This window comes from Neopelma chrysocephalum, unplaced genomic scaffold (genome assembly GCF_003984885.1).
Source record: "Neopelma chrysocephalum unplaced genomic scaffold, ASM398488v2 Primary Assembly neopelma1_25, whole genome shotgun sequence".
Classification (NCBI taxonomy): domain Eukaryota; kingdom Metazoa; phylum Chordata; class Aves; order Passeriformes; family Pipridae; genus Neopelma; species Neopelma chrysocephalum.
The window spans coordinates 24,853,232-24,866,597 of record NW_020897694.1 but is presented as its reverse complement, the minus strand read 5'-3'; the positions used below and the strand labels follow the sequence as shown (position 1 = coordinate 24,866,597).

At 37.1% G+C, this 13,366-nt stretch overlaps 1 protein-coding gene across 3 annotated transcripts in view; it reads left to right on the top strand.

The window, feature by feature from the left end:
* The window catches only part of DZIP1 (DAZ interacting zinc finger protein 1), a 42,624-nt gene extending 30,603 nt beyond the window's left edge, over positions 1 to 12,021 (top strand). For all 3 annotated transcript variants that reach the window (XM_027674644.1, XM_027674645.1, XM_027674647.1), the window contains 8 exons: positions 2,142 to 2,287; positions 2,624 to 2,819; positions 5,875 to 6,004; positions 6,197 to 6,247; positions 7,088 to 7,290; positions 7,634 to 7,764; positions 10,767 to 10,938; positions 11,742 to 12,021. In XM_027674644.1, coding sequence (XP_027530445.1) covers positions 2,142 to 2,287; positions 2,624 to 2,819; positions 5,875 to 6,004; positions 6,197 to 6,247; positions 7,088 to 7,290; positions 7,634 to 7,764; positions 10,767 to 10,938; positions 11,742 to 11,824 — 1,112 coding nt within the window. In that variant the 3' untranslated portion in view covers positions 11,825 to 12,021. The remainder of the gene's footprint in view (positions 1 to 2,141; positions 2,288 to 2,623; positions 2,820 to 5,874; positions 6,005 to 6,196; positions 6,248 to 7,087; positions 7,291 to 7,633; positions 7,765 to 10,766; positions 10,939 to 11,741) is intronic.
* Positions 12,022 to 13,366: the final 1,345 nt, after the last annotated feature.

Below are 13,366 nucleotides of genomic sequence, written 5' to 3'. Positions count from 1 at the left end.
ACTACTTACATTTTTGCCGTTCTTTCTGCTATTTCTCTTGCTTGCCATCTTCTCTCTTGATGGATTGTCTTTGATTCTTCTGCTGTGCCTAAAGGCATGGCCTGCAGTGCAGGAAAGAGAAAGAAAGAATGCAGTCTGAAAAGATAGACCAGGATTTTTTTGGTTTTGATGACAGTCATTTGTAAGGGGGAGTGTGAAAACTCTTGACTCGGAACATTATTTTCTAGGATTATATAGGAGCTGAGACATGGACCAGATTTAAGGTCCCTTGTCTTCAAAGTTGTTGAATCTAGTATTTAGGTGTTCAAAAATGAATAAGAAAACAGTTCCTTAAGTAAATTCTCTGGCAAAGAAGATTTGGCTTGAGTTAATTAGCAAGAATTAATATTGTCATTAATTAGGATAATGCTGGATAGTCTTGTTACCCATATTAGTATGGAGTAATTAGGAATTTAAAAATTATTTTAAATGTATCTCCTTTATTGTAAGTATTAACATCTGAAAGGGACAGGATTTTCAAAAGGCTCCTGGGAGACTTCCAGTTTAAAATGTCTCATGTATGGCTTTCTGGGAGGATTTTGTACTGCATAATGCGACTTGTCCTGACTGGGGATAGTCTGATAGCCCAGTGTTTCCTTGAGACCAGTGGTTAGTCTCTTCTGGGACTCAGCTCTCCAGACAAATCACTTTTAATCCCATCTCTGTCAGGGACTGCGTTGTCCACACAGTTCCCACCCAGATGAGATTTCAGCCTGATTATGTCCTCTTCGACACAGATCTATTACTATGGTAGCTGGCCTCTCTTTCAGTTTTCATAACCTACAGTTCTTTCCAGGATCCATCAGAAGGCAATTCCTCAAAACTGCCTTAATATCATTTGTGTATCTTGAGGCTTTTTTGTGTCTTCTCCGGGGTGCTTATTTTTCCCTTAAAAAAAAAAAGAAAAGTAAATGGAACTGCTTTTTAAGCTCTCATTGTTTAAAAATAGGAAAAGTGGCACATTTTTTCTGAAATAAAACATTTGAAAGTCACAATATGGAATTACTCCTTCATTTATGTCCTTGTCTGTTGGCTGGCAGATGACTCTGCTACCCTGTAAGGTAAAAAGACTGGAAAGAGACAAACTCCTGTCCAAGATTTACCCTTTATTTCAGGAGAGTTGGGAGTGTGGTTTACGGCATGCTTTCGTGGGGTGTTTATACCCTTTACCAACTTTGCTGACCACTGCCAGACAGCAGCAGCCACCATGGTTCCACAGATGATTGGTTCATTTAGTTTAAATGGCATTCAGTAAAATTTTGTTTTGCCAGAGACACTTTTATAGACAGGTTTCAAATGGGTGTGTTTTGCTTCTTTACTCCCCTGTGTGACCCTATAATACTTTGGCCTAAATTAAATGTCAGTCTTTAATTTAGGTGGAAAAATCTGTCTATATGATTCTTTATTTGTTGCATAAGAGCCTATGTCATTATTGACACTTAAAGCAAGGGGAAGAGAGAGAAACTTTGTCTGCTTTTAAGTATGTATGATGTCATAGACTTGCGTGGAAGAAAACATGACACTGAACTTTGTCCTTGATTATTATCCATCATGTATTTTCTGTGAAAAGGTCTGCCCCAGACTAAGGTTTTGCCTTTACCAAGACTTTTAAAAGTGTTACAACATTAAAAATACTTGATTTCAGTAGGTGATTTTTATCAGAGAACATAATGTTGCTCGAAGCTTTTCTTGAGAAAAAGTTTGTTGTATTCCTGTTCTTATTCCTGCTAGCTTTTATTTGAAATACCACTTTTAGAGAACTTAATTATTGGACTACAGTCTTTATCAGAAGTTTTCAAGTATAGTGCTAAAAGTAAAGATCTTTGTTGCTAAATATTCAGGTATATATCTTTACAATGATTCTGTAAGAAGAACAATAAAAGATACTGGTAATGGTGAGAACAAGGTGCTGAGGTATAGATGCCAAGTGAGCTGACTTTTGGAAGCTAGCCCAAGATATTAAAAATAATACAACTCCATGAAGATAAAAGGTGCACACATGGTGTTTCTAAAGAGTGCATGCTTCAGTGCGGTTTTTAATTGTGTCACGTACTGTGGATTTTTCAAGCGTCTCTTAAACGTCTCTTCCATTCTTATTTCAGAAACTGAGAAAAGTGATTGTAAACCACGTAGAAGTAACTACTATTTAATAAATGCTCTGAAGACTGATCCTTCTTTAACTAAAGAATTACGAGTTGTTTTGGAGCAAGCCCTGGAGGAGAAGCTGGAATCCTTGGGCATTAAAGCAGTAAGATCATTTTGAATTATTTAAAAGAAGGGTAATCTTTGTCCCACTTTTTTTTCCTATTCTCTTTTACTCTTGTACCACAGTCCTCAACCTATAAAATCCAAAGCTAAATTTCCATGTTTTATATAAGTGTAATTCCTTAACCACTAACCTGAGAGGATGGCCATCAAATTACAGCTGCGGAGGATATGGCTGCACTTGTGAGCAGTGTTAACAACTTCTGTGATTTTTCTACAAGCTTTGTCATATCTTAAGCGTAATAGAGTGTATATGGTTGTAGAATATAAATCCCAGAAATAATAGCCCCTGTGTTTACAATACGATTTGTTTCCTTAGGGTGTTCGCGGCATACCAAGTGATCGCTTAAATAAAGTGTTGCGTGCTATTGAATATGCCAGAGAATGCAAAGAGAAGCAACAGCCTGCCATGCACCGAATTCGAGAGCATCTTGAGCGTCAAGTTAGCTTGAGGGTTGAAGAGAAATCATCATCTTCTAACAGACCTGTTTCCTGTCTTCAGTCTCCTTGGGAAGGTTATGATGCTTTTTGGGTTTTATTCATTATCTTACATTTTAGAACTGCTATTTAAGCTTTTATTTAGCAACATTTGTGTATAGCTGTTTTCCTGTTTTTTCATATAAATATTCTATATAATTATGGCCAACTAAACTGTTTTCTTTAAAGGGTTCTTGACATTGTGTTTAACTGCAAATATCTTAGCTCCTGTGTTGGCAGGATAAATGGTACTGTGTTAAGAGTGTAGCAATTTGGCAGAGAATAAGCCCCCTTGATTTCCACCTGGTCCTCAGGGATCAGAAGGACTGGGTACATCTGGGCTTAATTTCTGATTATAGCCAATTTAGCACTTTAGGTCTGGCTGTGTTCCCAGATGCACCAATAGTGTGGTGCACTGTAAGTCACACACTGTAAGTCTGGTCTCATTTTGCGATCGCAGATTCCCCAACTGTGACACTTAGCATCAATCCCTCTGCCACCTGGCTGATTGCAGCACTAAGGGTCGTCCAGCTCTGCCTGATAACCTATCGTCTCAGCATGCCATCATGTCCACAGTAATCCCTTAGCCACACATCTCATGGCATATCTCGTGGAAGTCCCTTCATCATATATCATGGCTGCAGGGCTCATTCCTACATTATCCACCGGTTGACTAGACTCATGCCTTCAGTATGGTGCCCCTATCACACCTGTATATAATTGATTTTTGGGGTGTCTCTGTAGGGCAATTGCTTGTACTTCTCCCCCCACATCTTTCATTGCACCACACCCAGACCTTAGGTGTTTCAGGTGGATATTAGCCAGAATTTTACATACATGAATATTGTCAAAGCAAAACATATTAGAGTCAGTATTAATAACAAAAAGATGAAGTAGCCTATTGAAAATTCCTGCAGCAGTGGATGACCATCTGAAAAGGGGTCTCCCCACTGATGCTATTCATCTTCACACATTCCAAGACACCATGTATTTCTTTTGCATTATCATGGGTAGAGATCAGTCTTTCAGCTGTTTTCTCAGGTTCATGTTAACAGTCATTGTAAATCATATCGTAACAATCTCTTCACTAAGGTAATGTTCATTCCAATAGGTACAGGCAACAAATCTGAAATTAGTGTGTGGTTTGGTTGTAACAGTTGGTAAGAAATTACAGGAGCTGAATAATTAAAGTCACATCCTGTAATTCTAACAGAATTGCAAACACAAATATTTGAACAATTACATGCATCTACAGTAATGTTATCTACAAATACACGATCATAAAGCATTCTTATACATATCCTCTTCCAATATATACAACTATTGTCTTGGAAATATCATTGGGATGTATCTCAAAATGACAGACATTCTGCTCTGTGTCAAGACAATGTCTTGGGCTTTTGATGGTGTTACTTTCACAAGTAAGTCCTTGTTATTTCCATACAACTCACGCATTGACATCAGTGGTTTGCCATTTATTTCTGATCTCTCAGACCCCTACTCTGTGTTCCAATGCATAGACTACAGTGCTGTTGTGATTTAATCCTAATACAATGATTTCATATATAGTATATACTGAAGCATCATCTGTTGGTAAGACAAAAGCTGTGGCTGTCTTCTTAACGAGATCGTAAGTAAAATTGATTAGGTGCCACTAGAATTGAAATTCCCTTTCAAATTCAGTGACTTTATTTCAGGTTATCTTTCTAATTTCAGTGGGCAAAGTGCCCTCATCTCCTTCCCTTATATTTGCTGCCACAGTAAATTTCACAAGTTAGATGCATGTGTGGTGCAGAATGTACTGTAGTTACCATATTGATTAGCATAGATAAAAGAAGTGAGGGTCTCCACCCTGCAGGTCAAGCTTGCTGATGTGTGAACCAGATTTGGTTCATGGTGGTAATAATTGCTCCTACAAGAAGGATAAGCAGTCCTTAGATGTGATGTTCAGTGAAGGTTTGCTGGCATCATTCCCAGTATCATTCCTGGAAAGGGAAAACAATACAAGTCTCATCACAGTTTGTCCGGACGTGTTACCTGTTAGTGACTTGACTTGTTTAACTACTTGAACTAATAAGTCCATTTTCAAACTCAGAATATCTCTCTTCTGTCTCTTTAAATGTAGTCAAGCTGAATCTCTTTGGTTCATAAGGGCCAGTTTGAAACAGATTGCAGTAAATACCATGTTCTCAACAGAACCCCATTCTGCTATAGTAGGGTCACTGGGGTGTGTAGGACTGAGCTGTTGGAACACCCTCATGTGTTGCTCAGTCCACTCCCATGATTCTCCCTTTTTGAGCAAATTGTGTAAGGGATGGGCAATAACAGAAAAAACAAGGATATGTTTGCACCAATATCCTAACGTTCCCATTAACTGTTGTAATTCTTTCACACTAGACAGATTCTGCCCATGGTCTATTTTTTCCAGAGTGTCAGAAGCAGTTCCTTTAACCTACCAGACTCTGAGGAACTTAACCTCCTTTGGGCCATTGACATTTGGATAGAGGAATGTCTAAGCCTAAGGCTATTAACCCATTCCTCACATTTTCTGGTGCATACATAACCTCTGTGGGGTCTTCAGCACCTGTTACTGCATCATCTTGTTGCAAAAGCGTAACTATAGGCCCGAGGCAGAGTGCAGGAACAATCTGTTAAGTATAGGTCTGGTCACATTCAAAAGAGCCATTTGAGTTCACGAATAGAACAGTTTATTAAATGCAACATATGCAGTTCCTTTGGATGGCCAGTGATATATATACATTAACTGCAGAGTTGCTGTTTATAGCACTGACAATACACTTGCAATCACAAGCTTAATTTCCTGGGTCAAAACACCTGGTGCATGTAATTCTTACCAAGAGGCATCTGATCTTTGAGGACCAGCTGGAAAGCAAGGGGGTTTATTTTCTGCCAAATTGCTGCACTCTTTAACTCAGCACATGGTAACTCAGGACTGCTTTGAAGAAAAGAACTACTTTTTCACTTTTTATTTTTGTAAAACTGTAGTCTGCAGCAGACATCTTTAATTGTAGAAATTAAATATAAGATACTGGACATTGTTTCTAAGAATGAGATAGATAATTTTCCTTGTAGATAAACAGAAATTCAGTCAATTGGGAACTTCCTCACCTGCCACACCACAAAAACCAGTAAAACGGTCTTCACCAGCTGTCCGCACACCTGGACAAAGAACGGTCATCACTGAGTACACATCTACACCAAAGTAAGAGATGCCATTCTAAGAGTACTCAGTCCTGTTACCTTAGGTAACAGTCCTATGGGTTTGGGGTTTTGTGGCTGGTGCGAACATTTCCCCAGCTACAAGAATTGAGCAAAGTTCAGATAACTTCTGTATAAACTTTATGCTTGCTTAGTTGACTGTCAGTCTTGAAATAACTTGTCTTGTTACTTTTAGATCCAGGAAGATTCTTGGAAGTGGAGTTTCCACAAAGACATCTAGCATCGCGTATGTTTTGTTCCCTTGTTTTTTTGAAGAAGACATTTTTGGTGGCTGAATATTCACATTTGCCACACAAAAGTGAATATTAAGCTAAAATCGTGAACACTTTCTGGGCTGCATATTTCATATTTTGGTTTAAAGTATTACTCCATTTGAGTTTTATTATAATCCCTGAAAGGTAGCATGTTTTCCTTTCAGCAGCTGTGTTCTTTGTTGTGATCCAGAGAAAGAGACACTCAGTAAGATCAATAAAAACTTCCTTTGGTTTCTTTCTTAGTTGCTTTTTCGACCCAGTTAAAAGCATTTAGAGGCTTTGTTTACCTAATTTTTTCAGTTTATTGATGTTTTCATACTACAACCAAAATTAAACACAATATTCCATATTTCTTTCACATCGGATACATTACTTTGCAATTTCCTGCACTGAAAAATTCCTATATTATTTTCATCTAACTGATGTCAGAACAGACTATCTGTGGTGCATATTCCTTGACCCTGAAATTTGCTTTACTTGCTGATCCATGAAGGCCTATTTGTGTTTGCCTGGCAAGATTTGTTATATATACTGGTCTCTTGTTTTGTAAAGATGGTTGCATAAATGGAAAGAGTAATGTCTGTGTAAGAGATGGTTTTGTGATAACTTCCTAAATGTACTTAGCAGTGTGATTTCTTTTAAATAGGGTGGGGTTTTTTTATAGTTAGAATTTAGGGGAGATTCTTGGTTTTTTCACATTAAAAAAAATGCACATGTTATTGGAAAGGAAAATACAAGGAAGGTAAATATGTATGTAGTGATGCAGTCACTGAAACCTAGTAAGTCCTCGTGTTGCGTGTGTTTTTGCTTAGAACACCACCATTCAGTTCAGAGGAAGAAGCCGATGAAGATGACATTAAACAGTCTTACATATCAACAAAAATGTTGCAAAAGCAGTCAAAGCCAACAAGCAGCAAAGCCCATGCTTTTCAGAAGGTTTCTGGCAAAAGTGATATGGATGGGATGGAGAAAAATGAAACTGAAGAAACTGGAACACCTTCCAAAACTTTAAAAGGTTTTTCACTACTTTTGTGTATGGATATTGTAACAGCTGTGCATGATTTTGCATTTCATGATAATATTTCTGTATTAGAAAACATAATGAAGGCAGATTATCTAGTCTTGAGTGTATGTATATATAGGTGTACACTTCATGTTTTTGCTAATGCATTTCTATTAATGTAGAACTTAGAGATGTGTATTATGCTCTCCTATATAAATGCAGAAAAAGAGACAATCCCTGTCTCAGAGTGACTTCTTTTGCTTATTTTTACTTTGCGGAAGATTTCTAGAGGGTGTACAATAAAGTCCTTTCCTTGTGAATGGAAACCATCTATATAATTTTTTCTGAACTTTAGGAACAGTTATTCAAAAACTGACCAAACAAGTTGGAGAGAGTCTTTCTAACCATGGAAATAAGAACAAACCAGCTGGAGGAATTAATGTTGCACAGGCATTTAGTAAGAAAGAAGAAGTGAAAGAACCGAAGGTATCGCTTTTAATATTAATTATTATTACATTAAGTAATTGAACTATGTATGTATATGTTACTTTTTTTTTCATGCTGAAATCGTCTTGATGCAGCAAAGAACTTAATTCTCAAAGACAGTTTTGGAATTACAGCTAAGTAGTCTTTTTGGGTATATCTGCACTAGTATATAGGAAAGTGCTAGCAAGGGATCTGTGGCAAGTGACTTCATCCACACTACTTATTTAAGCTTATACCATGACTGGTTTGGATTACTACAACTAGCCCAAAGTTTGGGTGCAATCGGTATCATTCTTATCTTCTACTCCAACAGCACAGAGAGACCTTCTTTACTTGCTTTCCTAGTATGTTGTTTTGATGGATGTTACATTTTTTAAAGATCTGTCAACAGTGGCCCACTGTGTTAAGGAATTTGGGCTTCAAGAGCAAAATAAGCCTTAAAATCTGTGTTTTAAAGATTTTGTAGTTTTCCTTGATAAGCTCTCTTCCCACATCTGTCAATCCCCTGAATCTCAAGGTAAGGACTCAGGGAATGAAGTCCCTCCCATTGTGATAGAAAATAGGTTTGAGACCACCAGAGGAGACTGAACTTATATAAATTCATGGGACCTGATGAGATGCTTCCAGGGTCCTAAGGAAATTGGCTGATGTAGTCACCAGGCCACTCTCTATGATAATTGAAAAGTCATGGCAGTTGGGTGAAGTCCCTGACAGAAAAAAAGGAAAATGTCAGACCCACTTTTAAAAAGAGCAAAAAGGAGGACCCTGGGAACTATTGACCAGTCAGATTCATTTCTGTGCTCAGAAAGATCACAGAACAGATCCTCCTGGACAGAAAACTATACTGTAATGAAAAAAGGGTAGGTTTAGATTAGATATTAGGAAGAAATTCTTTACTGTGAGGGTGATGAAACGCTGGAACAGGTTCCCCAGAGAAGCTGTGGTTTCCCCATCCCTGGAAATGTTCAAGAGCAGGTTGAATGGGGCTTTGAGCAACCTGGTCTAGTGGAAGGTGTCCCTGCCCATCATTCGACTTGATGATCTTTGAGATCCCTTCCAACCCAAATCATTCCATGATTTTATGAAAAATATTTTTGCTGTAATACATTTAAAATACATTGTGTCCCTGATGTATTAACACAGTGGTGTGTTTTCCTGTATGGACATGATGAGTTCAAAATGAGTTTATGGACCCAGGGCAGGCATTGCTATTTTGTTTCTGGAATCTTTACAGAAGAACACACCATCTTGTATTCTTTGGTAATTATATATGAACGGGCATATATTCATGTCCATATTGATATGTTTAAATGTAATGTATAGTTCAAGTCAATTCTTTAAATCTTAGCTGGGGTTTTCAAAGGTGCAAAAGACATAAGCACAAGAAGCCATTGGAATGATGTTCTCTCTGAAAATCCAGAATGTTTTATTAGCTTCAGTACTAATAGCTCAAATGCTTACAGCTGCTAATGGTCATTCTCAAAACCCACAATACAATAAAACCTTTATAAGGCATCCCATTATCTTATGTTTTATAAAGGTCATGTTTCACAGAAGTTACTTCAGAAACATTGTAGAGAAAATTAATTTTGTGCTTACATGAAGCTGTATTACCTGAGTTCACCTGTACCAGACATCATATGGATTATGGTATTTCTATGGAATAACTCCTTGAGTTAATAAAACTGCTTAGCAGTTTTCATTGGTGCTGTATTTACACTCAATCAAAACTGAATTCTATTTGAAGTTGACATTTTTCTCTGGGTTTTGTACTTTGTGAATGTTTGAGGAAACTTTGTTCAGCTTTTTTCAATATGTGTGACTCTGACTTTCCCATTACCACACCCTCCAAATGCAGATTATTTGAAGCAGCACAATGTTGAATCCTGGTATGTTAATAATACAGCACACTGAACAGATCTGTCAGTTTTTGAAAAACAGTTTGCAATGTTAAAATGGAAATATGTTGCAAGATAAAGCATAACTGCAGTCTCTTCCCTTCTTTCGAGACATACAACACGTTCATATTTGTTGATTTTTCTCTAGCGTGTACATACCTTACATTGTTTTCTAATAGCATCTGAACCTTTCTTCTGTGCAATAGAAGCACCTTCTGTATCCTTTCTGTAACATTGGGAGATTCCAGTGAACTAGTTTTAGCTTTGTGAGAAACCATTATTCCCTTTCCACAGTTAAGCTCTCTAATAATGGCTTAAATCCATTGAACTACATCTGATTGACAGATAGGGAAATGCTGTAGCTCTTCTTTCTAAATCTGAATGAAAATACTTAGTTCTCAGGCACATGAGGTAAGAAGGACCATGGACTCACTGCCTTCAAGTTCATCTGTTTGACTGACTCTCATTTTGTGAACTCATTATGCAAATCCACCACTTAATTAACATATGCTTGTACAGGCTGACAGTGAGTCTTCAGAGGAATGTATATCTTACATTTGAGGATTGTGTGGTTTTCTAATTTTCATTATTTAATTTTCTCTTTAAATAAATTGGTTTCAAATTGAAACAGCCTTTCTTGCAATATTTTTTCCTGGTGTGACCACAGAATGCTTACAAAATGCCACCTTGCATGGTAACATGTCATATCTTTATTATCCTATAAGTAATATACATTCTAATGCTTAAAGGACTTTCATCCCATTGGAATAGCTAATATCCCAGAAAAGATAATCCTTTTTCAAGTTACGCATGTAATACCTGAAAACAGAGGTTTCTGCCAGCTATAAAACCGGAAGAACTTCTAATGCTGCAGTTCCTGACTTTAAAAAAACAAACCAGTTTTAACTTTGGAACTGTAACAGTGAATTAGTATCATTTAGGTTATTGAATCAACATGAATTTTAAAACTGTTGTGATAGATGTCATAAAGGCCATGTGCCAGTGCATTTTCTTTAGCATTTTCACATTGTTGAGTTTACAGAAGATCTCAGGACAAGTTGAACAGACAGAGGAAAAAGGCATGTTTTTTCTTTTCCCTGTTAGTCCACAGAAGCTGATGAAGATGATTGGGATATATCATCAATAGAGGAAGACATTTTATTGATGAAAGATGATAGAGGTCAGAAGGCACTGACAGTTCAGAAAAATGAGTCCAATGCTGCATCAGTGGTACATGCATGGGGTCTTCCGAAGAAAAGTGTACCAAAGGAGGAAGGTAACATATTCATACTAAGCCTTAAGTGACTGACAAACCTAGAGGAGAATTTAAGTACAATGTATTACACGTTGTAATTCAGTAGATGGTGTTTTGTAAGAAATGAACAAGTAAGAAAAACTGTGTGCTAGGTTTTATGACATCTAAATGTCATATATTTATGATACTTAGTTATATGTAAACCACACACACACAAATATATAGAGATGCTAAGAAACTTGAATTTGAGATTTTAAAGCATGTAGTATTATCAGACTTCAACCTTATATTAAAAATTAATAATCCAGGATTTTTTTGTTCTTCACAAATTTAAGGGAGGAGGGCAACTTTCTTATTTTGTCTTGAGAACAATAATAACAAAATTTCAGGTTTGTTCAAGATGTCTAAGTGACCTACCAGGCTGAGATTAATATTTGAACTACTGCTAAAGTAAAAGCCTCAATCTTACAAAGAACTTATATAGTAGTTTCTAACCCTAACATTTCAATATATGTAAAGGTTAAAGCTTTGTCAGTTACATAAAGAGACTTAGGGTTATTTTTGAAGGGAAAGTAATGTTGACACTACCTGCTTGTACTGTGCATTGTATTCTTTGACCGAAACAGCCTTCGTTTTATCAACACTTGTCATTTCCTCACTGGTTGAAATTTGGGACTTCCTGAAGTCCATGGGTGTTTGCTCACATAGCATGTCATTTTATCTCTCAGATAAGTACAAAGTAAAAATACCCCCAAAAGAGTATTAATAATTATTAATTTTTAAAATTAATAATTGTTAAATTTTTTGTCTGTTTGTTTTAACAGGCCTTCATGAAGCTGATAATACAAGTACGTTAAAAAGCAGCTTAGTGACTGTAACAGACTGGAGTGATTCTTCAGATATATAAGTGTTCCATTCCTGATGGGAGGCCCTACTTTTGGGTTCTGCTGGGGTTGAAAATGCAGTTGAAAACGTCAAGTGTTTCCTATTAATTTCTCTCATGGGTCATGTAATAACAAGGAATACTGTTTACAGAGCTCTCCTGTCTTTCAGTCTGAATCTGGAAAAGAATATTGAAATATACTAGCCATGTCTATTTGGAAATTGAGAGTAATTCTTCTTTCTCATTGTGGTGGTTCAACCCCAGCCAGTGGCCAAGCTCCAGCAGCCACTTGCTCGCTCGCCCACCAGTGGGATCAGGGAGAGAGCTGGAAGAGTAAAATTGAGAGAACTCATGGGTTGAGATAAAGACAGTTTAACAGGAAAAGCAAAAGCTGTGCAGACAAGCAAAGCAAAACAAGGAATTAATTCACGTCTTCCCATGGGCAGGCAGGTGTTCAGCCATCTCCAGGAGGGCAGGGCCCCATCACACGTAGCAGTGACTCCATCACTCCAAATGTCCTCCCTCTTCCTCCTCCTTCCCCCCACTTTATATACTGAGCGTGATGTCATATGGTGTGGAATATTCCTTTGGTCAGTTGGGGTCACCTGTCCCAGCCATGTTTCCTCCCAACCTCCCATGCACCCCCAACTTCCTTGCCAGCATAGCAGTATGAGACACAGAAAAGGCCTTGGCTGTGTGTGAGCTCTGCTCAGCAATAACAAAAACATCTCTGTATTATCAACACTGTGTCCAGCACAAATCCAAGACAAAGCCCCATACTAGCCACAGTGAGGAAAATTAACTCTACCCAGGCCAAGACCAGCATACTCATGAATTCAGTGGTGGAAGTCTCTTTCATCTCACTGAGGTGAAGATTTTGCCTCTAATGTTTACATTAAAGATTGAAACTTGTCTTGCTAGAAAGCCTGTTAGCCAATGAACAGAATATACTGCAGAATATTACTTTATACAATTTTTAGTGCATATTTTCATGTATTTTATCATAAACTTTATATAAAATTGTGAACATTTTAAAGAAAATGTGTCCATGTATTAAACATTTAAGTTTCTACCATGGTTTACAATAAACACCAAATGAAGAGAAAAAAGTCTCAGCTATAAAGCTAATTATTATTAAATGCCTCCAATTTGGAAGTTGGATTATTTGGGTTTTTTTGTATTGAAGTTGAGTCTTTGTGAACATAAAAGCACAGAAATTGGAAAAAAAATTAAAATGTCAAGCTGCAGTGAGAAAAGCACTGACCTGCCATTGCAGAAGTACTTTGATATTTCTGTTTTGTCCGTACTGGCTGCCTTCTTAAAAAAACACAGTAGCGTTTCAACTTCAACAAAGTACAAAAATAAAGTAAAAAGAACCTTGAATGACTTTGCGGTTCTGATGTAATTTAGATGGTGTCTAAAAAAATACAAAACCTTTTCTGTCATAGCATCAGTATTAATTACGACTATTCATTTTTTTTTATATTTACACCATTGTCCCAAAATAACCAATTTTTATTGAAACTCCAAAGGTCCATCTGTTCAAACCTCATGGCAAACCTGAGT